A 27,265-nucleotide genomic window follows, 5' to 3' on the forward strand; every position below is an offset into this window, starting at 1 on the left:
CACCTGCCTCTCCAGGCTCACCTTTCTCTCCTACTTCTTGTGGCATGAGTATATCCTAGTCAGTTTCCTGATAGACTGCTCTCTGCAAAATCAGTGATTTAAACTTTGGTTGTATCTGCTGGTATGACCTTCCATCTACTTTTATCTAAAGAAAATAGAATTTAAAACTAAGCGTAGATTTATCTCCTGAAATTTTTTTCCCCGTCTGTTGACATTAACTAAAACCAAAACACCTTGCACTTCTGGTGTACCTGGTGGTCTAATGCTTTCTTCATTCTGTTTCTACTGCTGTTCCAGACAATTGTTTTTGTTTCTGTAATCTGTATCTTAGTCATACTTGTCTCACATTTGTGGAGGGGGATAAAAAAAACCCATAAACTCTTCTGTTAGAATGCTGAGATTCTGAAGCATTAAACTGGATTACTTTATTCAGCCTCTAGCATTGATACATCTCAAAATGTCTTGTTATACAGAACTTTATAAAATTAAAATTTGCTATTTCTGTAAGACTTGCTTTGAAAAACTAATGAAAGTATAAGCACCAAGGACATATTGTATGTTGAATAGTCATTTTGAATTTTAAGCGTATTTCTTGATTTGCTGTTTCTCATAGAAGATCTTAGGACTTAATAATCATGGTGAGTTTTTTGAAAATGTGTAAAATATTCCATAAACTTTTGAAATTGGTATTTTTCGATAAGGAAGTAAGAATATCATCAATACAAAGAAAATTACTTTTAGGAAAGCACTTTGCCAAAATATATATTTTAAAAATAGCCTCAAGTAGGATGAATTCTGTTTGATGAGAGAAATTTAGGAAAGTTGAGTTGAAATAATATTAAAATTATTGTCCTAACAGAAAAAGAGAATTGAATAGATAGGAGAAAGACAGAATGTAAAAGCCTTTTAGTAAATTTTGGAAACTTTTAAGGCAGTTTGGAAAGGCAAAAAAAATAGTCATTTGACGGCTTTGAGCAACAGTATTGTTGTTCAGTCAGTAAGTCATATCTGACTCTGCAACACATGGACCGTAGCACGCCAGGCTTCCCTGGCCTTCACTATCTCCTGGAGGTTGCTCAAAAAACAATGGGGCTAGGTGGGGGGTAAATTTTAAATAGGTGTCTGTGAAGTTAAGTGCCTTGTATTTCATAACATTTTGTTTCATGGTGGTACCTTGGAACTAGCTAGCTTGAGTGATAGAATTTAGATTTTATGATATTACTGAAGTCTAAGTTTAACCTCTAGATTTCATCTGGCAAGTATACTTAAAATAATGATGAAACAAGTACTGTGTATACAGGATTGCAGTTTAGTTTCATAGTCCAGTTAAAACCTAGCACATCATCAGCCTGATTTTCATCATCCTATTTAAAGCGTGATTTTGCTCTAGTGCTTTCTAGGTGGTTTAATTATTTGTTTGTTTATAGTTTTTCTGCCTTACTAGACTGTAAAGCCATGTAGCATAGGCAGTGGATTTTACTCTTTATTTCACTGGTATTTAACTTATCATGAATGTTGAATGCATAAATTATTGTCAGTTGCTACATAGTCCTTGAATAGGTTTTATATATTTCTGTAATGTGTTTATTTTCTTGAGAAATTAAGCTTTTGCATTAGGCCATCTTGTTTCTGTCACAGTAGTAACTTGGTTCTTTGCTGCAAAAGTAGAGTTGCTTCATTTGTTTAGCTTCAAGTCTCACTTTTAATATAATTTTGAAATAGTAGATTAAAGTAGCTAAAGAGCTTAGATCTGTTTTCACCACAGTAATATTGGTAATTGATTTCAGTGCCCCATTTACTAAGGTTTTAAATTCCCTTAATTATGGTGCTTATAGTTTGTCACAACCATGCTTATTAAACAAATCTCATTTGATGGAGGAGACAAAGTAACGTCAACCAGTTATTCATAGATATCTGCTATAGGATTGAGAATAATATGAATGCTAATTGATTTGGGGGGAATATTCTCTCTCAAGAACAGGATCCTGCTGCTGCTAAGTCACTTCAGTCGTGTCCGACTCTGTGTGACCCCATAGATGGCAGCCCACCAGGCTCCCCCGTCCCTGGGATTCTCCAGGCAAGAACACTGGAGTGGGTTGCCATTTCCTTCTCCAGTGCATGAAAGTGAAAGGTGAAAGGGAAGTCGCTCAGTCGTGTCCTACTTGTAGCAAACCCATGGACTGCAGCCTACCAGGTTCCTCCGTCCATAGGATTTTCCAGGGAAGAGTACTGGAGTGGGGTGCCATTGCCTTCTCAGGTTTATTCAGAATGATTTGTAGGAAACTAGATTTTTTTTCTCTTCATAAATGTCCCCTTCTTCTTTCAAGGCAGGATTGAGGTAGAGATCTGAGAACAGGGATGAGTAGTTCCCAGACAGAACCGTTCCCCAGTCCCTCTGTGAATCATCTGAGATTAACTATGTGTAATGAGGCATCGCTGATGGGAGAAGCTGTTGGTGTGAATAGTGTGGAGACTGAGAATAGTGGATCTAGATCATTCTAGATCTAATTTCTTTTTCATCACAATAGACTTGTTTTTCCTTCTTACCGAATTAGTTGATATGTTATTTTTATACAATAAATTGTTACACCCCAAGATACAACAAATACTGCTGTTGATTTCGGTATTTGTTCCTAAGGAGGAGGGAATTTAACTAATTACTATATAGCCTTGCTAAGTAATATAAGATATATATTACAGATAAAACAGTAAGACTTTTTCCATCTCAAAGCATCCAGGCTACTTTGCGGATCTCTGTAAGTACCTGAAAGATGGCTGTTCAAGACTTTTAAGTGATAAACACATAAGGATATTAATATATGAGTGGTGAATCAGCCACTGGGGCTAAAAGTCATTTGCAGTATGCATCTTATTTACAAAGTGAAATGTATAAGCATTTCATTGAAACTACAAGAGAAAAAGAATCTGAAAAGTTCTCATTGAAGGAATTAGTATAAATGGACATGAATTTATAAGAATTTATTTTAAATTAAATGATGCTGCTATTTGATAATACCTTTATTTAGAGTGCTACCTTTTTATTTTAGTGAAAAATAAATATATAATTACTAACCTCTTCCTGTTTTGACTTTAACTGTACTGATTTTTCCTTCTCACAAGTCTTAAGTTTTTCAACTTGTCTGTCATGGTAGTTTTTAGGAATTGGTTTATTAAAAATTCAAAATTAAAGTGTGTCCTTTCTTTAGACAATGTTGACAGTTTTATACTAACAGAGCAGGAACTTAAATTCATAGGTATGTACCAAACTCAAGCATGGTTCTGAAATAGATAATAGTGTTAAATTAATAATCCTAATGTAGCTTGGGAGCCTTCCCATATAAAGCAGCATTAGAGACCTGTAGTCACAGAAATGATAACTGAAAGGAATTCTCCATAAATGTGGATGGTTGATGGGATGAAGAACTCGATCGTGTTCTTATTGTATTTGTTTGAATTTGTAAAGACATGGTATGTTGGGTTCTAAGATCCCTTAAACTATTTACCTGTCAAGATTTAGAAGCCTACCTAAATCTTTGATTTTTTTAAAGGCTATTTTCTACATCTGTGACACTTCTCTCTCACTGAGAGAAAGAAGAATCTGAGACCATATTCTCTGATTTGTAACAATTCTCTGATTCTATAATGTATCTATGTGTTACTTCTGGAATGGTTGAGAATAAGCATGTATATTCTGAATCTACTACTCTAAACCAATTAACGTATGCATCTACTCTATCCTTTTCTCTCTCCTAAAAACATCAGTTGTACATATTAATAAAACAAATCTTGCAGGCTGTGAGTATCTGCAGTATTAAACATTCCTTCTCAGGAGTGTCTTGGTTGTTTTTCATTTGGCAGGTATATATTGTTTCTATATCTAACATCCTGGTTAGTTGCTTTGGGGAAATAAGTATATACTGCAAGTGGGTCCTGCCTTTGTTATTGTTGTCAGTCGCTAAGTTGTGTCCTACTGTTTGTGACCCCATGAACTGCAGCATGCCAGGCTTCCCTGTCTTTCACTGTCTCCCAGAGTTTGCTCACATTCATATCCATTGAGTCGATGATGCTATCTAACTATTCCATGCTCTGCCTCCCCCTTCTGCTTTTGCTTTCAATCTTTCCCATCATCAGGGTCATTTCCAGTGAGTTGACTCTTCACATGAGGTGTCAAAGTATTGAAACTTCAGCATCAGTCCTTCCAGTGCATATTCAGGGTTAATTTCCTTTAGAATTGACTGATTTGATCTCCTCACAGTCCGGGGGACTCTCTTCTCCAGCACCACGATTTGAAGGCATCAGTTCTTTGGTGCTCTGCTTTCTTTATGGTCCAACTCATATCCATACGTGAATACTGGAAAATTTGACTATATGGACCTTTGTTTTGGGAACATAAAATCTAAGGAAAAGAACTGTGTATATAAATAATTTCCAGATAATTGTTATAACTTCTTAAATGATCTATAGTATAATAAGAGTTCAAGGTCAGAGGAAATTACTTTCATCTGAGGGAACGAGATACCAGAGAATGGAACATTTTACCTGATGCTTAAAGTGTAGCTACTTGGAGTGGATTGATGTATATACCTGTTCCTGATAGAATAGTATATTCATGTAATAACAGCTAAATATTTGGAATTATGCTTCTCAGATTTTTCTTCATGATGCTTGTGGAGCATGCATCATGCTCCAAAAGTATTAGAAGCAACTAATATTTTTATTCCAAATTAGAAAGCTCATATTGAAAGTTGTTTCTAGGTGTGTGAAGATTTAGGAGACCTAAGAATCTGACCTTCCCCAGATCAGTCCTTAACAGAACTATGGAGAGAGACCAAATCAGTGTAATAAACATATAAAACATGTGAGAGGAAATAATTTTAAACTAAGAAAACATTATAAAAAGAGACAGAAATTTTAGGTATGGAAGATTATAATGGTTAAAATAAAGAACACCATATATGGAATAAATAGCAATGCATAAAGCCAAGGAAGAGAATAATTAATAGGTAGGTCAGATTAAGGAAATCTGTAGAAAGATGGAAAGGATCTGTATAAAAAAATTTAAAAAGAACAGGGAAGCCTGGCGTGCTACACACAGCCCATGGGGTCACAAAGATTCGAACTCGACTGAGTGACTGAACAACAAGGAGGATAGAAGTAGAATCTAGATAACAGGAGCCCCAGAAAGGCAGAGAAAGAATATAGAAGAGGAAATAATGTGAAGAAATAATGGAGATAAACTTTCTTTAAAAAAAAAAAAAAAATGAGGTCTTAAATTGAAACAGCCCTTGGAGTGCCAAAGAAAAAAGAGTGAAGAAAAAATTCTCATCTGGACACATTATAGGGAAAATGTAGAAATATCAAGAAAGGAAAGAATTCTAAAACATGGACTCTTAACTATGAAGTGCTTCTTAAGGACATCGCAAAGGACTAAATAGAAGTGATTACTTTTCTAAGGAAATGGTACAACATATGAAAAGACTAGAGTTACAGGGATATTTATCATAGAGGAAAAGTGAAAGTATTGGGAATGTGAAAATTATACCTTATTTCTTACAGTATCACCTAGATTTGATCATTGAGTTTTATTTAGGAAGTTTATCTAATAACTTGAAAATATATCCTGGATATATTTTCTGGATATATCCAGGATATATTTTCCCAGACATCAAACCCAGAACAACAAGTTGTGTATTATTACGCATAAATAATGACTCTATGGTAAAAGACTGTCAATTTCTTATGATTCTTGTTTTCTTGGTGCTCAGATTCTAGTTGGAAGAGTCAGAAATATAGAGAATAAAATATTAGACATAATTATAGTAACTATGTTAAAGATTTGAGAGTAGTTTTTTCCTTGTCTTCACTTTCTAAAATTGAATGTTGTTGTTACTTTTATGTTTTTATTTAAATAACAAAAAATCTTTCATGAAGAATGAATAATTGTTTTAACAGCTGCCACATCTAATAAGATTATGATCTTCATTTTACTGGACAATTTTTGTTTCCTACTATACCTTCTTTTTTATTAAAGTAAAGAAATTAAAAAATAAATCACTGTGTGATGAACTTCATGATGTTTCTCATCTAGGCTTATGATTGATACCAGTTTCGGTGTGTCTTATCTCTTCTTAGTTTAGTACTTTCCTTCATTAACCTGACTACCTGTATTTTTATACTTCATCTGAGCTAAGTGTTTAGGTTCCTGATATTAGCCTTGAGTAACATTTACATTACTTGGCAACACTAGTACACATCACTGGGAACCTCTCAATTTTTGCCATGGTATTTTAGTTCTTCCTCCCCTTTCCCTGTCCCCACTGTAGTAGATGTCTTTGTCTTTTATTCCCAGGAAAACCTTGATCTCTCAACACCCAGTTCTGCAACTGTGCTTGATTTGTATCCATCTTCTTTTCTTTCTCTCCAGTCCTTCTTGCAGTCAAAGGCTAATCCTTACTTGTGATCTGGATCTCATCTATCCTTTTTATGCCGTCATTTTATGACAGTGAGACCTTATCATTTTAGTTTCTTTACCCTCTCTTTCACTATCACTTATCTTTGACCATCTACATCTAAACATGCTCTAGTCTTTCCTCTTGAAAAAACACCCAGACTCTCTTTTAATCCCTTTCCTGTTTGTGTGCCTAAGCTTCAGACCGTTTTCCATGCACACCCCTGTTTAAGATCTTCTGTGCTGCTTCATTGAGAGAATTCGTGTCTATCGTCAGTTCTGGACCCAGTTGTAACCATTATATCTCAAATTATTACTCTTCCTATTCTTTCTGTTCTTGAGGACTTTTTTAAGATTTTCACCTTTCATATTCCTTACCCTCTCTTTTATAATCTCCACTTGTTAATCTCTGTGTGCTATATCTATTTAATTTCTTTAGCACTTTTTGTTCACTCATAATTTCTTTACTCTATTATTGTTTCTGTTTAGTGAATGTGTTTTTAAATTTTAGGAATTCTTTGTGGGTTTTTCTTTTTTAATGGACCTGGTCTGGTTTTTTCTTTCTTGTTTTTAAGAATTTAGCTCTGGAAAAGGTCAGTTTTCATTCCCATCCCAAAGAAAAGCAATGCCAAAGAATGCTCAAACTACTGCACAGTTGCACTCATCTCACACACTAGTAAAGTAATGCTCAAAATTCTCCAAGCCAGGCTTCAGCAATACGCGAACCATGAACTTCCAGATGTTCAGGTTGGTTTTAGAAAAGGCAGAGGAACCAGAGAATTGCCAACATCGCTGGATCATCGAAAAAGCAAGAGAATTCCAGAAAAACATCTATTTCTGCTTTATTGACTATGCCAAAGCCATTGACTGTGTGGATCACAATAAACTGTGGAAAATTCTGAAAGAGATGGGCATACCAGACCGCCTGACCTGCCTCTTGAAAAACCTATATGTAGGTCAGGAAGCAACAGTTGGACCTGTACATGGAACAACAGACTGGTTCCAAATAGGAAAAGGAGTACATCAAGGCTGTATATTGTCACCCTGCTTATTTAACTTATATGCAGAGTACCTCATGAGAAAAGCTGGGCTGGAAGAAGCACAAGCTGGAGTCAAGATTGCTGGGAGAAATATCAATAACCTCAAATATGCAGATGACACCACCCTTATGGCAGAAAATGAAGAGGAACTAAAAAGCCTCTTGATGAAAGTGAAAGAGGAGAGTGAAAAAGTTGGCTTAAAGCTCAGCATTCAGAAAACTAAGATCATGGCATCTGGTCCCATTACTTCATGGGAAATAGATGGGGAAACATTGGAAACAGTGTCAGACTTTATTTTTTTGAGCTCCAAAATCACTACAGATGGTGATTGCCATCTGTAGTGATTTTGAAATTAAAAGATGCTTACTCCTTGGAAGGAAAGTTATGACCAACCTAGATAGTATATTGAAAAGCAGAGAGATTACCTTGCCAACAAAGGTCCGTCTAGTCAAGGCTATGGTTTTTCCAGTGGTCTTGTATGGATGTGAGAGTTGGACTGTGAAGAAAGCTGAGTGCCAAAGAATTGATGCTTTTGAACTGTGGTGTTGGAGAAGACTCTTGAGAGTCCCTTGGACTGCAAGGAGATCCAACCAGTCCATCCTAAAGGAGATCAGCCCTGGGTGTTCTTTGGAAGGACTGATGCTGAGGCTGAAACTCCAATACTTTGGCCACCTGATGTGAAGAGCTGATGTGAAGAGCTGACTCATTGGAAAAGACCCTGATGCTGGGAATGATTGAAGGCGGGAAGAGAACGGGACAACAAAGGATGATATGGTTCGATGGCTTCACCAACTCGATGGGCATGAGTTTGAAATGAAAGACTGTAAATTAAAGTCATTCCTCATCAGAATGTTGAGGAATTTCATCATTTCAGTCTATTTCACTGTGGACTTACAGATTTGTATGGATTATAATCCCTTTGTTGTGGTGCTCAAATTGTTCACAGTTAGCCATTGGGAGCCCTTTAAGATGGCTCCATGTCCTTCTTATAGGTCTCCACTATTCTTTTAATACTTCCTCACTACCTGATACTGGTCAGTTGAGGGCCTCCCTTAGCTCCTAGAGGCTTCTTGCTCATCCTTGCATATGTGCCCCTAGGTGATGGTTTGAGTCCTTTTCATACTTAGAATCTCTTTTGACTTTCCCTTCTGCTGCATTTCTCTTGCTTTCTCTTCTACATCTCCCACTGGCTATCCTGCCCTTCCTTGGTTTTTAAGGGCTCATTTGATTACACTGGGCCCATCCTCATATCCAGATAATGTACCTATTTTAAGTTCAGCTGATCAGTACTTTAATTCAATCTGCCAGGTGTCTTCAGAACAGTTGCTAGATTAGTGTTTGGTTGAATAACCAGGAGAGGGGGAACTTGGGAAACATCTTTCAAATTCTGCTTACCACAGCAGGATAATCCCAGGTTCTTATAGAATGTTGTTCTTTCTCTCATTTTTTATTCCTTTTCTTAGGTTCTTAATCATTTGGAATCTTTGTGTCCTAATCCTTATTTGCTGGTTCTATTTTCTAAGGTTCTTAGAAGACAGTCAAATTTTAATGTTTATATATGCTAACTTGTGAGAAAGAGGATTGTTCTTCCCTTGTTTTCTAATTTTGTTTTGCAAGCTCATTTTCTATTCTGAGTTGAGGATGTATCCCTTCAGAGAGTGACAAGACTGCCTAACCCCTTCTTATGTTAATTTAATGTTTGGGATTTACCAGACCAGGAACATGGTGTAAATTCAAACCCCCAAACCTATTTGAAGACAAGGCTGTCAACCTATTTGAATCTCAAGGCAGATTTTCCATCCTTTATTCAAAGCTGAGGTCAAATTGGATAAACTTTTTTCTCCCTCTGTATGCTGTGATTTTGGGGTTTTGTGTTTTGTGAGAGTCTTTTGGGGGTGGAGTTGGGAAAGAATAGCTTAACTTTCCCCTCAAAGTCTAGCCCTTGTAAAGTCTAAACTATATAAACAAGGTCTTACCAATTTCAGCTTTTCCTCCATTGGAGACTCAAGGTTTATCTCTTTCCTTGTGAGCATTAAAGCCAAGCTCCTAGGTTTCGGACAGAGGCTGCTGTAGGTCAGCTATTAAAGCTTTTCCTCTTCATTTTGCCCCTAAGGTTTTTTTCTTTCTTTAGACTCAACTATTCATTTTTAGGTAATTTTAATCAGAAAGATTTTTACATTGCCTGATCTCCCTCATTGACAGAAACAAATTCCCCCATTGATTGATTGATTTTTGTTTTTTTAACCCAGTTCATACTGGCTTCTTTCTGCAACTACTACTACACTTAGGTCGGAAATAGCTTTCACATTGCCAAGTTCAGATGGGTATTTTCACTTTTCTTTTTTCATGATCATCTTACATCACTTCCCCTTCTCTTCTTCTTGCCTTAGCTTGGTTGTCCTACTGTTTGGACCATTTGTTTTTAGTTTTCTTGTGGCTTCCCTTTCATCCTGATTTGGTGTTGAAATTCCTTGAGGCTCAGTCGTGAGCCTCTGGTTCACTCATTCCATAATTCTCACCAGATTTAAGATAAATAAAATCTTTGGCCTCAAGTATTGCAGTGATTAAAGTTAGCTCCCTGATTCCACTCTTCTGTTGTCTGTTTTAAAAAAAATCATTTTTGACTCTGTCGAGTCTTTGTTGCTTTGTGTGGGCTTTCTCTCGCAGTGAATGGGGGCTGCTTTTTGTTGTGGTGTGCAGGCTGTTCGTTGCAGTGGCCTTTCTTGCTTCGGAGCCCGAGCTCTAGGCACACAGGCTTCCGTGGTTGCAGCATGTGGGCTCAGTGATTGTGTACACGGACTTAGTTTGTCCACAGCACTTGGAATTCTTGGACCAGGCTTTGAACCGATGTGCCCTGCATTGGCAAGTGGATTTTTATCCACTGTGCCACTGGGCAAGTCCCCTTCTATTGTCTTTTAAGGCATTCGCATTATATTCAAAGTGATCTTTAAAAAATACTATTCTGATCTTGTTACTCTCTAGGTTAAAATGCTTTAATAGTTTTCCATTACTGTGATTTTGGCAAGTCGTTTATTGCCTGCAGAGTTATACCTGAACTTGTTCTTGGGCTGGATTCTAGCTTCATTTTTGAGTATTTTGTTTCTTTGCTTATTATACCGCACAGAGAATTAGTAGAAAAACCTCATCCAAAACCTTTGGGAGGAGAGAAACAGTAGTTTCCAGGGCCAGGTGAACAAGAACCTAATAGACTACTAGTAGTATTAGACTAACTTAGGTCTGACCATTCTCTGCCGTGGTGGGCATGTGTTAAAGGTGTAAGTTCCCCGCAGAAACGCTCCACATCAGGTTAGATCACATATTCATCCCTGGCCAGGAGTATATCCCTAATGGAAAATAGGGTGCTGTTTGAAAAAGAAATGGGAATGAATTCTCGGCAAGTAAAAATAGAGACCACCCCTAAGGATTTCTGCTCTTTACTGCTGATCCTTTTTTTTTTTTTTTTTTTCCTTTTTGTACTGTGAATCTTAATTAAGTTACCCTTCATATTCTGTCGTAGCACATTCTACTTTTTCATCATAGCACTAATAGTTGTGTGATTATTTAATGTGTGGATCTGTCACTGTAAGCTCCATGAGTGCAAGGATAGTATCTGTTTTCTTTTTTTGTAGTGTGTTTAGCAGCACATATTGCATCTGATCATATAAGGCACATAAATATTTGTGGAATATTGTAAAATCAGGTCAATTCTGCAATATTCAATTGATATCAAAATGATATAAAACATTTTGAAATATAATGAAACCCAAAAATGTGTATGGTAAGTTAATAAAAGGATTAAAATTCTCTATCCAGTATATAGGCAGCTGTATACAGCACAACTGTAAGCTATGTACTGAAAAGTTTGAAAATATATAATAATATTTAAATATATAAATTAATATTATATTAAATATAGAAAGTACATAATTATATTAAATATATAAATTAATATTTTAATGTTAAATATATTGTTTATCGGAGAAGGCAATGGCACCCCACTCCAGTACTCTTGCCTGGAAAATCCCATGGATGGAGGAACCTGGTAGGCTGCAGTCCATGGGGTCGCTAAGAGTCGGACACTACTGAGTGACTTCACTTTCACTTTCCACTTTCATGCATTGGAGAAGGAAATGGAACCCACTCCAGTGTTCTTGCCTGGAGAATCCCAGGGACAGGGGAGCCTGGTGGGCTGCCATCTATGGGGTCGCACAGAGTTGGACACGACTGAAGCAACTTAGGAGGAGGAGGAGGAGGATATTGTTTATATTTCATTATAATATGTTATATATTATAGTGTATTGTATTATATGCATTAATTATATATAATTATATTAAATATATAAATTAATGTTTTTTACAAATATATTTAAAAGTTTCTTTTCCTGCTTTCACATTTATTTAAAATTATTAACAATGAGTATATGTTGTCTTTTGAACAAGCTTTTCTCCTTCACTCTTTGTTCAGTTAACTATGTACCTAACCTTTAGGTCTTGGTGTATCATTTTTTCTGCTTCTTAATTTTTCACTTTGATGGCACCCTTTTCTCTTCCATCAGAGCACTTGGCACAGCTTATAGTCATGTGTTTGTTTTAATGTCTGCCTCCCTGGTTAGTTTGTATATTCCTGGAGAGCAGAGATCTTTTCTGTCGTGTTCCCTACTTTATTCCCTGCTCCTAGCATAGTGGCTATATTTTAGCACATATGAAATAAATATTTCTTGGATGGATAAACGAATCAGTATGTTACTGCCACTCTCTTTGTCATTCTGCATCTTTGTTTCTTATTCTATCTTGAACAGGTGAATTTCAGGGTATTTTCCTAGAGTTTGTGCATTGCAGGATTCAGGTCTATTTAGTTTGATGAATGTCACCTTGATTTGGATTAAAATAGCATATAGCTTGTAAAAGATGGAAATAGAGTGAAGTTAAACAGAAAACAAGTACAGAACAATCTAAAGAGGATCATTTGCTTTCGGAAAAAAAGATTTAGAGGTCTTAGTGATAATGCTGAACCATAATACCTGATGTATGAGAGAGTTGAGGTAAGCAAGTGAGCTTCATTTTCAAAAAACACTCAGAATTCCATGCTTTCCTGATTTGATAAGAAAGGAAAATTTTGATTTGTTCCATTTTATTGCAATAACCTGAACACTAGTTTCAAAGTGTGATTGCTTCCTATTTAGCTGTGCAGTTTCCCATTTAAGTACATGCTAATGCAGTATGAAAATAGACTTAAGTTTAGAGATTGAAGGTCCTCAAACACCACAGTTTTGCTTTTTGGTATTATACTTTCATGATATACCATTGCAGTGATAATGGTATTTGTAGTTTTCAAAGTGTAGTGGGGACATTTGGGGCTTCCATGGTGGCTCAGTGGTAAAGAATCTGCCTGCCAATGCAAGAGGCATGGTTTTAATCCCTGGGATAGGAAGATCCCCTGGAGAAGGAAATGGCAACCCACTCCAGGATTCTTGCTTGGGAAAGCCCATGGAGGAGCTTGGTGGGCTACAATCCAAGGAGTTCTAAGAGTCAGATACAATTTAGCAACTAAGCAACAACAACAGGGACTTTAGAGGACCTGACAATTAAAATACAGTACTTTCCTGACTTAACTGTGCTTTAGGCATTGTTAGAGACTTTACATGGATATTCTAAAATAAAAACCTTTAAGGTAGCTATTATCTTGGTTTTATAGCAAAGAACATTATAGAGGCTCAGAAAGTTGAGATCACATGCTTGGGAGAGCCTGTACTTTTGTCTCAGGTGAAAACTTGTGCTCTTGTGATTTCAGCCTTCTGCCTCCAGCTCACTTTTGTCTTTTAGATTTGGTAACTGGAGATTCCATGTATATTATGCTTTATGATAATTTAAAAAAGCACTCTACCTTTTAAGGTATTTTTACCCTAAAACTTAAATTTTGAGTTCAAGTACTTCTCTCTGGAACTCTTCTACCCCACTCTGTTCCTCTGTACTTTTTCATCTCCTATGACCTTCTGGTACTTAGTGTTTCCCTCCTGTATCTAGTGGCTTATGAGTACTTACTAGCTCTGCTGTGAGACTGGGTTCTTGCAAGGAAGAATTCCTTTGTGCTCTTTGCTGTCTTCAGTGCCTTTTCAAATAATTAGTACCTCAATATTTGTTGAATGTTAAAACTACCCTTTAAATGGTAATGTTCCCTAGGTCCTGTCTTTAATCTTCTTCTCTTGATCACACTGAGAACTTCTTTGGGTGATCTCATTTTTCCATTCCTTGCCTTTGACCAGTGTCCATATCACAGTTGTTATAATCAGTTACTTAACGAAGCCAAGTAGGTGACATAAATGAATGAGGATACATTATCAGTGTGAACAGAACTTCAGGTTTTTTAGAAGAAAATAGAAATCTAGGCTTTTTAATGTGAAGTTTCTGTGTGTCTTAATATGAACTATAGTTAGCAGGCCAGCAGAAAGCCTTTTTGAGTTTTCATGTTTATTCTATCTTTGTCATCCTTCTGACTCCTGTATCTCTAGACCTGACATCCTTCTGACATCCTTGTATCTCTAGACCTGATTTTTCTGCTAAGCTTCAGACTCCCTACATTATCTTCTAGACCATCTAGGCCTTCTGTGTCCCGTAGGCATCTCAAAGACTGTGATGTTCAACCTGAACCTCAAACATGTATTTAGGAAGTGGTTTCAGTTGTAAAGTCCGATGGCTGTATGAATTTGACTCTTGGTTCCACCATCTACTAGGTCACTAAACAGGTTAGTTCAGTTCCTTAAACTTGTTTGCTCATATGTAAAATGGGAGTAATAGTACTTCATTGGTCTGTTGTGCTAGCACAGTGACCTACACGTAGTAACAAGTGCTGGGTGCTCTCAGTTGCTGTTCCTGCTTCAGTGAATGCTGTTTACCACTCTCACACCCACTTGAGTTCAGTTCAGTCGCTCAGTCATGTCCGACTCTTTGCGACACCATGAACCGCAGCATGCCAAGCCTCCCTGTCCATCACCAACTCCTGGGGTCCACCCAAACCCATGTCCATTGAGTCGGTGATGCCATCTAACCATCTCATCGTCTGTCATCCCCTTCTCCTCCTGCCCTCAGTCTTTCCCAGCGTCAGGGTCTTTTCCAGCATCAGGGTCTTTTCCAGTAAGTCAGCTCTCCGCAACAGGTGGCCAAAGTATTGGACTTTCAGCTTCAACATCAGTCCTTCCAATGAACACCCAGGACTGATCTCCTGGGTGACTGGAGATGGACTGGTTGTATCTCCTTGCAGTCCATGGGACTGTCTTCTCCAACACCACAGTTCAAAAGCATCAATTCTTCAGCGCTCAGCTTTCTTCGTAGTCCAACTCTCACATCTATACATGACCACTGGAAAAACCATAACCTTGACTAGATGGACCTTTGTTGGCAAAGTAGTGTCTCTGCTTTTGAATATGCTGTGTAGGTTGGTCATAACTTTCCTCCTAAGGAGTAAGCGTCTTTTAATTTCATGGCTGCAATCATCATCTGCAGTAATTTTGGAGCCCAGAAAAATAAAGTCAACCACTGTTTACACTGTTTCCCCATCTATTTCCCATGATGGGACTGGGTGCTGTGATCTTAGTTTTCTGAATGTTGAGCTTTAAGCCAACTTTTTCACTCTCCTCTTTCACTTTCATCAAGAGGCTCTTTGGTTCTTCACTTTCTGCCATAGGGTGGTATCATCTCCATATCTGAGGTTATTGATATTTCTCCCAGCAATCTTGATTCCAGCTTGTGCTTCCTCCAGCCCAGCGTTTCTCATGATGTACTCTGCATATGTTAAATAAGCAGGGTGACAATATACAGCCTTGACGTACTCCTTTTCCTATTTGGAACCAATCTGTTGTTCCATGTCCAGTTCTAACTGTTGCTTCCTGACCTGCATACAGGTTTCTCAAGAGGCAGGTCAGGTATGCCCATCTCTTTCAGAATTTTCCAGTTTATTGTGATCCACTTACTGGTGCTTAAGAGTCATTCTTGACTGTTTTCTTTTATTCTTCAAATATAATTAGTTTCCAGTCCTGTGAATGTAATTTTTGTAATGTCTCTTTATTGCTGTTGCTTTAAGTTTTTTAAAAATAATATTTTTGCTCATCAATATTACTGTAGCAGCCCTTAACAGCTTTCTCAATCTCTTTTTAAACCTCTTTCCCAGGCTGTTCTCAGCATTGTGCCCGCGGTTTATGTTTTGCTGAAACACAAAATCTGGTCACACCAAACTTCTGCTTACAGTCCTTTAGTGGTTTCCTATTGTCTCTAAATTTCTAACACATTAATTTTTACTATTCTTGATTCCTGCTTATTTTTTAGCCTCATTTCTGCTTAGGCTGCATGGGTGGTACATATAAGCTCTTGGAATCTACTTGGCTCTTTGTGGCATGTTTCTTCCTCAGAATGCCCTTCTCCTCTGTCCTGCAGCTTTTTTAGGAATGGGCTCTAAAGGTACCCTTCTCACCCACAGTCTCTCCCTCCAGGTCTGGGTCAGATGCCCCTCTTTATGCACTCCCAGCCTCCCGAGGATGTGTCTGTCACAGTGCTCTTCACAGTCTTTTGTAATTGTCTCTTTTTTCCGCTAAGCTTCTTGAAGGCAGAGACCACATATCTTGAATGGCTTTGTATTTCTAGAGCTTAGAATAATGTCTGGTAAACAGTGAGCTCTCAGATGTTTGTGGAAATGAATGCATTTGTTGAGTGAATAAGTAATTATCTTTTTTTTTTTTTTTCCTGGAGAAATGGTAGATATAAAAAGGGTCTTAGGAGCCTTAGTTACAGCTGTAAGACCTTTAAAAATGTCCCAATTTTTTTTTAATTCCCCTTGTTTGAAGACTATAGGTACTTTTATATATATATTATGAATTAATAGTATTTGTATTTTTTAGACACAAAGTAAATTGTACTGTCATTATAGATAACTAGTTATTGCCTTTGAGGGCTGTATTTTCTCACTGTTTTTGTTTTTTGTTTTTAATACAGCCCTCTTAGATTCTTTTTTCCCCTGCTTTCTCCTCTGTGTTAGGATCTTATTACCTCCCAGCCTCCCAGGAGCCCTGGTTTATTACAAGATTTCTCAGTTTCTTTTGCTGTTGACTCCAAGGGCCAGATAATTCTTAGTTCTGAGGAGCTCTCCAGTTCATTGTGAGATGTTTAGCAACATCCCCTGGCAATTACCCCTAGAGGAGGAAATGCCTACCTTCTCCAGTACACTTGTCTAGAAAACTCCATGGACAGAGGAGCCTGGTGTGCTACAGTCCATGTGGTCACAAAGAGTCGTGACAGGACTGAATGACTGAGCCTGCACACACCATTGACCTACCAGATGCCAGTAGCCCCTCCTAGTTTTGACAACCAAAAATGTCTCCAGACACTGTCAAGTCTCTTGTGGAGCAAAATCACCCCTGATTGAGAGCCCACTGGTTTATAGGGATTCCTGTCTCTTAACCTTTATCCTTAAAGAGCCTCTCCTTGGACTCCTAGGCATCAGTGTAAGAACACGAGCTCCAGTCTTTTTAAAAGAAACCCACAGAGCACTTTTTAAGTAACTCTTTGTTTCCTCTTAACTTTTGTTCATGTTCTCTCTCTGTTCTCTTCCCATCCACTTTTCTAGATGGGATTGCTTCTGTTCTTTCTTTCTGGCTTTTACCCCTGTGGTGCCACTGAAAATGCTTTCAAGTCTTTATAGTCCTTTTCTGTGTTCTCTGAAGTGAATGCATCCAATACCTCGTATTCCATGTCCCTGGCCACCCTGACTCGTACTTAGATATCCCATCCAGTCAGTCATAAAGTCCTGTTTATTTTACCTCTCGAATGTCTACAGAACCCACCGGTACTCTTTATTCTCACGGAGGGGGTGTCCACCAGTGGCATCAAGCTTTTTGTTGTTCTTGGCATGTCTAGTCTTGTTCCCTTTATTTTCTGCATTGTAATCTGGATGTTCTTCCGAAGACAGAGTCTCCTACCATTTCAGACCTTCTCAGTTCATGAGCTCTGGCTCCTAACTCTCTGCATTTTTGAAAGGTTTACCAAGTGATTTTTATACAGTTTCTAATGTCTTCATTTTGCGGTTTAACAGACATGTCATTTCTTTTAGGAATTCCTAAAATCCTTATTATTATTCTTACAAAGCACCTCCTGAGGTGATTTCTGTCTCTTAACAAACCATCATTGATGTGTAAAAAATGACTTAGGTTCTTTAAAACACCTGCTTTATGAAAAGTCAGTTTTTATTCTTTTTTTTTTAAACCAATAAAATTATCATTGTGGGAAGGATCAGGAGCAAAGATGGGTACTCTAACATATTGATTAATATTGCGTGTCTGTGACAGATTTGACTGCTAAGTTATAAAATATTTTAATAAGACCTTTTTTTCCCTTATAGGTATTTATAACAGCAATGATGTAGCAGTATCATTTCCAAATGTAGTATCTGGCTCAGGATCGAGTACTCCTGTCTCCAGTTCTCATTTACCTCAGCAACCTTCTGGGCATTTACAGCAAGTGGGCGCTCTCTCCCCGTCAGCTGGGTCATCTGCACCCTCTGCTGTTGCTGCAACTCAGGTAAATTATTACAATGTTACAAAGTAATGTGGATCGTTTTGTCATTTTTAAACTGTTTTATTTTAAGAGAGAAATGAATAGGACTTCCTGTAGGAAGTTATAAAATGTCTCAACCTGTATTGACATGAGTGGAAATAATACTCATTTTTACTTGATATTCCTGAGAGCACAAACTGATGTTGGCACCAACTAATTCTTTTAGATTTCTGCATTTCTGATTTTGTCCTAATAATGTGAAATAGTAATTTGGGGGCAGCTTTTATTCTTTATTTTAAAACTAGGACTTACAAGTACAGTTCAGTTGCTCAGTCATGTTTGACTCTTTGCCACCCAGTGGACTTCAGCACACCAGGCTTTCCTGTCCATCACCAACTCCCAGGGCTTGCTCAAACTTGTGCCCATCAAGTCGGTGGTATTATCCAGCCATCTCCTCCTCTGTCGCTCCTTCTCCTCCTACCTTCAGTCTTTCCCAGTATTAGGGTCTTTTCCAGTGAATCAGTTCTTCCCATCAGGTTGCCAGAGTATTGGAGTTTCAGCTTCAGCATCAGTCCTTGCAATGAATATTCAGGACTGATTTCCTTTAGGATGGACTGGTTGGATCTCCTTGCAGTCCAAGAGACTTTCAAGAGTCTTCTCCAACACCACAGTTCAAAAGCATCAGTTTTTCGGCACTCAGCTTTCTTTATAGTCCAACTCTCACATCCGTACATGACTACTGGAAAAACCATACCCTTGACTAGATGGACCTTTGTCTACAAAGTAATTGTCTCTTTTTTTTAACATGCTCTCTAGGTTGGTCATAGCTTTTCTTCCAAGGAGCAAGCATCTTTTAATTTCATGGCTTCAGTCACCATCTGCAGTGATATTGGAGCTGAGAAAATAAGTCTGTCACTGTTTCCATTGTTTGCCCATGTATTTACCATGAAGGGATGGGCCCAGATGCCATGTTCTTCCTTTTTTAATGTTGAGTTTCAAGCAAGCTTTTTCACTCTCCTCTTTCACTTTCATCAAGAGGCTCTTTAGTTCTTCGCTTTCTGCCATAAGGGTGGTGTCATCTGCATATGTGAGGTTATTGATATTTTTCCCTGCCATCTTGATTCCAGCTGTGCTTCATCCAGCCCAGCATTTCACATGATGTACTCTGAATATATATTAAATAAGCAGGGTGACAGTATACAGCCTTGACACACTTCTTTCCCAATTTCAAACCAGTCCATTGTTCCATGTCTGGCTCTAACTGTTGGTTCTTGACCTGCATACAGATTTCTCAGGAGACAAGTGGTCTGGTATTCCCATCTCTTTAAGAATTTTTCACAGTTTGTTATGATGCACACAGTCAAAGGCTTTGGTGTACTCAGTAAAGCAGAAGTAGATGTTTTTCTGGAACTCTCGCTTTTTTGATGATCCAATGGATGTTGGCAATTTTATCTCTGGTTCCTCTCCCTTTTCTAAATCCAGCTTGAACATCTGGAAGTTCACTGTTCATGTACTGTTGAAGCCTGGCGAAGCCTGGCTTGGAGAATTTTGAAAGTAATGCTAGCATTATTTTGCTAGCGTGTGAGATGAGTACAGTTGTGCGGTAGTTTAAGCACTCTTTGGCATTGCCTTTCTTTGGGATTGGAATGAAAACTGACCTTTTCCAGTCCTGTGGCCCCTGCTGCATTTTCCAGATTTGCTGGCATATTGAGTGTAGCACTTTGACAACATCATCATTTAGGATTTGAAATAGCTCGACTGGAATTCAGTCACCTCCACTAGCTTTGTTCATAGTGGTCCTTCCTAAGGCCCACTTGACTTCACATTCCAGGATGTCTGGCTCTAGGTGAGTGATCACACTATCATGGTTGTCTGGGTCATAAAGATCTTTTTTGCGTAGGTTTCTTCTGTTTTTTCTTACCACCTCTTCTTAATATCTTCTGCTTCTGTTAGGTCCATATTGTTTCTGTCCTTTATTGTGCCTGTCGTTGCATGAAATGTTCCCTTGGTGTCTCTAATTTTCCTGAAGAAATCTCTAGTCTTTCTCATTTTATTGTTTTCCTCTATTTCTTTGCATTGATCACTGAGGAAGGCTTTCTTATCTCTCTTGGCTATTCTTTGGAACTCTGTATTCAGATGTGTAGATCTTTCCTTTTCTCCTTTGCCTTTAGCTTTTCTTCTTTTCTCAGCTATTTGTAAGGCCTCCTCAGACAAAATTTTGCCTTTTTGCATTTCTTCTTCTTGGGGATGGGTCTTGATCACTGCTTCCCATACAGTGTTACGAACGTCCATCCATAGTTCTTCAGGCACTCTTAACAGATCTAATCCCTTGAATCTATTTGTCACTTCCACTGTGTAATCATAAAGGATTTGGTTTAGGTTATAGCTAAATGGTCTAGTGGTTTTCCCTACTCTCTTCAGTTTAAGTCTGAATTTGGCAATAAGGAGTTCATGATCTGAGCCACAGTCAGCTCCTGGCCTTATTTTTGCTGACTGTATAGAGCTTCTCCATCTTTGGCTGCAAAGAACATAATCAGTATGATTTCGGTATTGACCATCTGGTGATATCCATGTGTAGAGTTGTCTTTTGTGTTGTTGAAAGAGGGTGTTTGCTATGACTAGTGCGTTCTCTTGGCAAAATTGTGTTAGCCTCTGCCCTGCTTCACTTTGTACTCCCAACTGCCTGTTACTGCAGGTATCTCTCAACTTCCTAGTTTTGCATTCCAGTCCCCTATGATGAAAAGGACATGTTTTTTGGGTGTTAGTTCTAGAAGGTCTTGAGGTCTTCATTGAAGCCTTCAACTTCAGCTTCTTCAGCATTAATGGTTGGGACATAGACTTGGATTACTGTGATACTGAATGGTTTGCCTTGGAATGAAACAGATCATTCTGTCATATTTGAGACGGCACACAAGTACTGTATTTCGGACTTTTTTGTTGATTATGAGGGCTATTCCATTTCTTGTAAGGGATTTTTGCCCACAGTAGTAGATATAATGATCATCTGAGTTAAATTTGCCCATTCCAGTCCATTTTAGTTCACTGATTTCTAAAATGTCAATGTTGACTCTTGCCATCTCCTGCTTGACTGCTTCCAATTTGCCTTGATTCATGGACCTAACATCCCAGGTTCCTATCCAATATTGTTCTTTATGGCATTGGACTTGACATCCATCACCAGTCACATCCACAACTGGGCGTTGTTTTTGCTTTGGCTCCATCTCTTCATTCTTTCTGGAGTTATTTCTCCACTCTTCTTCAGTAGTAGCACATTGGTCACCTACCAACCTGGGGAATTCTTCTTTCAGTGTCCTATTTTTGCCTTCTCATACTGTTCATGGGGTTCCTAAGGCAAGAATGCTGAAGTGCTTTGCCATTCCCTTCTCCAGTGGACCACGTTTTGTCAGAAGTCTCCACTATGACCCGTCTGTTTTGGGTGGCCCTACATGGCATGGCTCATAGTTTCATTGAGTTAGACAAGGCTGTGTGGTCCATGTGATCAGTTTGGTTAGTTTTCTGTGATTGTGGTTTTGTTTTGTGTGCCCTCTGATGGATAAGGATAAGAAAGGATAAGAGGGTTAAGGACTTACAAAGTATGAACCAATTTTGGACTTAGGTGGTTTAAAAAATTTCTTTTATAATTTTAAAATCACAGAAGTAATATATGAATATCTACAGTCTAATTTTTTAAAAAAGTGCAGAAGAATATAGGATTGAGAATGAATGATTCCTTTAAGTCCTTATATACTTACATGATTTCTTCCTAGCGGATAAGAAAGAATATTTATAAAATTATAAGCAGTGGTGACTATGTTGGTGATTTTGCATCTGTTTAACCTTTTTCTTCATTTTCTATCTAGAACTTGATAGGTGCCCTAGTCTACAGGAATGCTCTAAGACCTAGAGTCAAAGCAGAGAAATCATAGTCTTGAATTACATATATAGGACAGTAAATGGGCAAAGTTTCTCATGGGTATATGCTTGCACACGTGCACACACACACAGAGTCCACCCCTCATTCCCCATCCTCAACCCTCAGATTTCTTCAAAGGTGATAATTTAAACTTCCTATTTGTTTTATTTATTGACATTCTCTTATAATTTTATTTTTATTTTCACTTTACCCAAAGCCTCTAAAAGTCTCAATGTTTTGAGAAAATTCTAACAAAGACAAATGTCTAATTATAAGCAACTAGTTAAGTAGTTGTTTGTAAGTTGCTGTAAACTCATGCTTTATGTGCGTGTGCATAATTTACATTGTGTGGGCCTTTAGAGTATACCTAGGCTTTTCCAGCATATCCTGTAATCTGTACATCAAAGCATAGCATTGTTGTCTTTAAAGTATGTAACCGTGAAGTGCAAACAGTCACCTTTTAATTAGGTCAAGAATTGGAATAAACAGTAGTTCAGCATAGAAAAACAATGGCACGATTAGTGGTATTGTCTTTGACAATTTGGTGAACTTAACCTGAGCAAGGGGAGTTTGACTAGTTTAGGAGAGTTTTTCTCTAGCTGCTGTCACTAGCCTTGGTGAGGTAGACATAATCACAGGGATTTGGGGTTAGAGAGGGTGAAAGGATAAATGAGAGAATGGCCCTTATAAATAGCTTTATCTCTTTTAATTAAGTGTAACCATATGCTGTTGATAGCTTTATATCCTTGGAAAGAGTCTCACATGAACATTTTCAATGTGCATTTTTCTTTCCTTTCTTTATAAAAGTCTGTTTTAATTACTCTCTGGTTAATTCCAGGCTGAATTAAGCAAAAATCTCATTTCTTCCCATTCATTATGTTTGTGGTTTTGAGGGTTGGCATTAGGGAGATGGGTGGGGGAAGTGGTAGTGAAGAGAAATTTATAGCTAGAGGAAAAATTCCACTTCACATATGACTCAACTGAAGAACAAAGAAATCATAGTTGCAAGTAATCCAGGATTCAGTCCAATTAAAATCTTCACTGTTTATCCTCTTTCCCTGTTGCAGTAAGATGGGTAGCTTATAAATATGATCATCCAGTGAGACTCACATGCTACATGCTGAGACAGCTGCATCTATGTTTCTCTCCAGCAGTAAACGCTTTCCGCCTTCACGCCGGAGTGTATTTAGCCTGGCTTAGCTAGTGCTGCTCTGGCAACCATCAGTCTCCAGGCAACTGAGGCAGGTTGACCTCTGAGTTGAATTGAGTGCAAAACTACTTCAGTTTAGCTGCCTGAGACAATAGTATTGGTTTTGAATGTACAAAGTGTGAATTTTCTAGACAGTGTGCAAAGGAAAGGATTCAGAAATATTTAGAATAAATTGAATATTTAGATAGAACTCCTAAAATTGTGATGCACTTGGTAATTTAATCTTATTTTCAAAACAATACGTTTATTTCTGTTTATGTATGGGCCTTGCATGTTTTTAAATCATAAAATTCAGTGTGTTTAACCCCATTTTAGCCTTTTATTTAGAGTTTCTTTATAGGTAGTTTATTGAAAAGTGAAGAGTAGTGCTTACACACTTAAAGTGTGTAAATTAAAACTATTAATGTGTAAAATATAATTGTAGAAGACTTGTTACACAGTTACTGAGAAAACCATCACAGCAGCCAGCAAATATTTTAAAGAAATAAAAATCAGAGAATAGAGGTGTTAAATTTGAACAGTGTTTTGACTCTCTTCCTTTCCCTCCCAAAAACTTTTATGAAAGTAGTCATTTTTAGTGATGGTCTTGGTGCCAGCAGGATAAAAATAAGGAGATCATTCTTGATCTTTCTGGCCTTGGTTTTAAGTAAGACAAGCAGGCCTCTTATTTGGTTTGTTTGATGTCTTAAGGATTGTTCCCAAGCAAGTGGTCGGGGATATATAATCAGAAAGAACTAATAGAAATTAAAAACTGAGACTAGATTTGTGCCTTTAATGGGGCAAAAAGGAGACACTTGTTAAAATTTTGGAAGAAAAAGTCTAATGCTTAGCAACCCTAATTTGAAGGGAAAAAAAAAAAAACTTTTAAAAATGTTTGATAACCTTGTTTCATATTGTTTGATGTTAAATCCTTTTATTTGATAAACTTGTTTTTAGGGTGATTATTCCTTCACAGATATCAGCAGTGTATTACATTATAGTTACTATTTTATAGTTTCTTAACATTATTGGAAGATAGAACTGCTGTCTGTGATGTTTTTAATGGTGGGTGCTCTGCTCTTGTTGTATCATCGGTGGAGATATAAATTAGTTTCTGTAGGTGTGCCATTAATTTTTCATTTTGCCTTTCAAATTCCACTATTTCCCAGTTCTACGTTCATTCTGTTTTGTCTTTGGGAGGAATGCAGGTGCTTTTGTTTGAAGGATTACTTTAGTAGAATTAAAGGCAGAATGTAATGAAAATAATTGTATTCTAACATCTTGCATTCTGAGTTTTGCTTTTGGATACAGTCTTTGGGTAGATAATTACGGTTTCTTGTTTCCTCTATGTTGCTATTATACAAATGATACAGTTTAAAAGTAATTTAAATGAAGCAACTTTTAAGGTTTATTTATGTGATATTTAGTAAATGCAGATAAATTGAAGTATTTTAAAGGTATAACTTAGCAAATACTGTTTTGCAGATTTCTTTTAGACTTTTGCTTCAAGGACTGTAAGTTTGGTGTGTATGTGTGGTGTGGTTGTGTGTGTTGGGGAGTTACTGTCGATCTAATTCTGGTTTCCTTTCGGATATGTTTGGTAGGACACTTTGATTTTGTTTGGAAAATGCTTCAGTTTCCCAGGCAGATTCACCTGTCTTTGAAGGAGCTCTGACTTGATTGGTCAGATTAAAGTTTCATCTGTCTTAAACAATTGCAACATGACTTAAAATTTTACAGGAGTTATCTTTCTGAGCAGAAAAGGTTTTAAAAGTGCTTTCTAACATTTCTTACTATTGGATGATAAAGAGGTTAAGGGACATAGATGATGAGTCTCTGTCGAAAAAAGACGTCTGGAATTTTACTGTGTCTGTTTGTGTGACACAATGCAAAATAGCAGAAATTGAGTCAGAAATCCTAGGTTCCTGGGACATTACTACTACTAGTGTGGTGGTGGGTGGATCTTTTACATTTGTGGGTTTTAATTTTTTTACATATGAAATGGAATATTTTAAATACCTACTCTACCTGCAATACAGGTGTATTTTGAAGTTCAAATGAGAAAAGTACTTTGCAGACCATAAGTACTTTGGAATTCATAGTCACTACAGTGATGTTACAGTTGTTATAGGACATTTGAATTTCAGCTCTTATAGAAACAGCCTGATTGCCAGTGAGAAAATTGTACAGAAGCACTTCCTTTACTAAAAATAGTGTTAAACTTTTCTGTTAAAACTTACAATTTCATATTACTACAGATAGATGAATTTTAGTCATTTTACATACAGCTGTTGAATGAGATCTTTTCCTTTCTTAAATTATTTCAACAGCCTATTTAGGGACTTAATAATTTTCCCTCCAAAAGATAAGTGATATGTTGATTAGATATTAACCAATTAGAAACCTGCTTATAGTTGGTGGTTATTCTGTACAGTCCTGTTGTCCAATCATAAGTGTTCATTGATGGTTTAACTACAATTTAATCCTCCCACGACTTTGTAGAAACTCAATTGTGGGGCATTTCAGCATTAGCCTAAACAATGGTTTTGAATACGTTAAGCTCCTAACAATTAGGGAGCAGTTTGGGGCATTGAATAAAGTGGAATGATGCAATTGAACCTGACAGCTTTAACAGTCAGCCTACTCATGGGACCTGAAAGTTGTTCACACTTGGTTTCTTCTCTCATCACACGCAGAGCATTAAAGCCCAATGGTTGGTGGTAGCTGACACAGAATTGGGTCTGTTATCAGGGTACATTTTACAGTACAAAGTTAGAATTAAGTTAGAGAACATATGAAACTTTCCATTGTTCTCTAATTTTTCATAGAAACCTTTGTAGTCAAATTGTGTGTAAATTTTCATTAAAATATTTGAATTCTTACAGTATATTTGCAGTATTGCTGTGTTATTGCTATGTTATTATAAAATATATAGATTAAAATGTCATTGCATAATGAGATATTAATACTATTTAATTTTTCTCAGGGAAATGTTTTGTTCTTTGAAATATAACCATGTTCATATCAGAATATAATTGGCAATTTATATTCTCTAATGAAGTTAATGGAAAAGATGGAAGCCATAATAGCTTAGGAAAATAATTTTAAAAAAGCACAGTAAAATTTGAGTGCTTGCTGTGTGTTGTGCATTCTTCTCAGCCCTTCTATACATCAACTTAATTTCTCATAATATTCTTAGAAGGTAGTTACTATTTCATATCTCCATTTTTACAGATGGAGCTTAAAGACAGAGCTTTAGTGCCCCACCCAAGCAAGGTGCCATAGGTTGGCTTATGGCAGATACAGTGATAATGAAGAGTTTTTCCCTGTAAGAGTGTACATGAAGTAGGAGATTTTAAAATAATACTGCTTAGTGAGCTGATGATATTTTGAAAGAATGCAATTTTAAATCAGGAATCAGAGTTGGAAAGTTTGAGGAGGAAGCTACTGTGTTTTAGAGCTTGTTTGCATCATTTGACTTTATTGACAGGTTAATTGTGCATTTTTAAAATATGCTTGCTGTGACCTCTTCCTATATGATTGAAGCATGAAGTTTCATATTCACCCCTAGATGATGTATTGCTATGATACTTTTCAAAGGTGAAATTTTGATAGGTACTACTCTTTCAAACCTAATTTTACTTCTTTATACTTTATCATTCTGCCTTTACCAACAGTGGGGAGGGGGGAAAAACTATCAATACCCACTTTTAAGTCTGATATTCAGTTAATTGAATAGATTTAGCCTGATTTTTTTTCCCCCTCCACAACTAACTCCTTTAGAATGAGCCAGGTGCCTAGGAATTTGATAGATTCACTTCACTCTAAAACTACAACCCTTTTAAAAACTTCTCTGTGGTCATAAGCAGACATTTGGAATATGAGAGGTGAACTATTAATAGGAAATTTCAAGCTGAAATGTAATTTTAATCTTGTTAATATTTTAATAGGGTATGTCAGTCTACTTAGGAAACACTAAATTTCTTTGATTTTGAGTTTAAATACTACCTTGGGTAGTGGCTTGCATGTCTTTCTAGATGCTTATCATAGTAGTCTAAATTTGCTAGGGTTATTCTCTTTCTCAGGTGAAAAAGTGAAAGTCACTTAGTCGTGTCTGCCCTTTTGCAACCATTCCC

General features: G+C 37.2%; 1 protein-coding gene across 5 annotated transcripts in view; it reads left to right on the top strand.

The window, feature by feature from the left end:
• The window catches only part of MLLT10 (MLLT10 histone lysine methyltransferase DOT1L cofactor), a 207,311-nt gene that overhangs the window by 158,742 nt on the left and 21,304 nt on the right, over nt 1-27,265 (top strand). For all 5 annotated transcript variants that reach the window (XR_002182142.2, XR_002182143.2, XM_019973026.2 and 2 more), the window contains exon 14: nt 17,873-18,051. Coding sequence is in view for 3 of the 5 variants with exons in the window: in XM_019973026.2 (XP_019828585.2) it covers nt 17,873-18,051 (179 nt within the window). In the remaining 2 variants the exon portion in view is untranslated. The remainder of the gene's footprint in view (nt 1-17,872; nt 18,052-27,265) is intronic.

This window comes from Bos indicus, chromosome 13, assembly GCF_029378745.1.
Source record: "Bos indicus isolate NIAB-ARS_2022 breed Sahiwal x Tharparkar chromosome 13, NIAB-ARS_B.indTharparkar_mat_pri_1.0, whole genome shotgun sequence".
Classification (NCBI taxonomy): Eukaryota; Metazoa; Chordata; class Mammalia; order Artiodactyla; family Bovidae; genus Bos; species Bos indicus.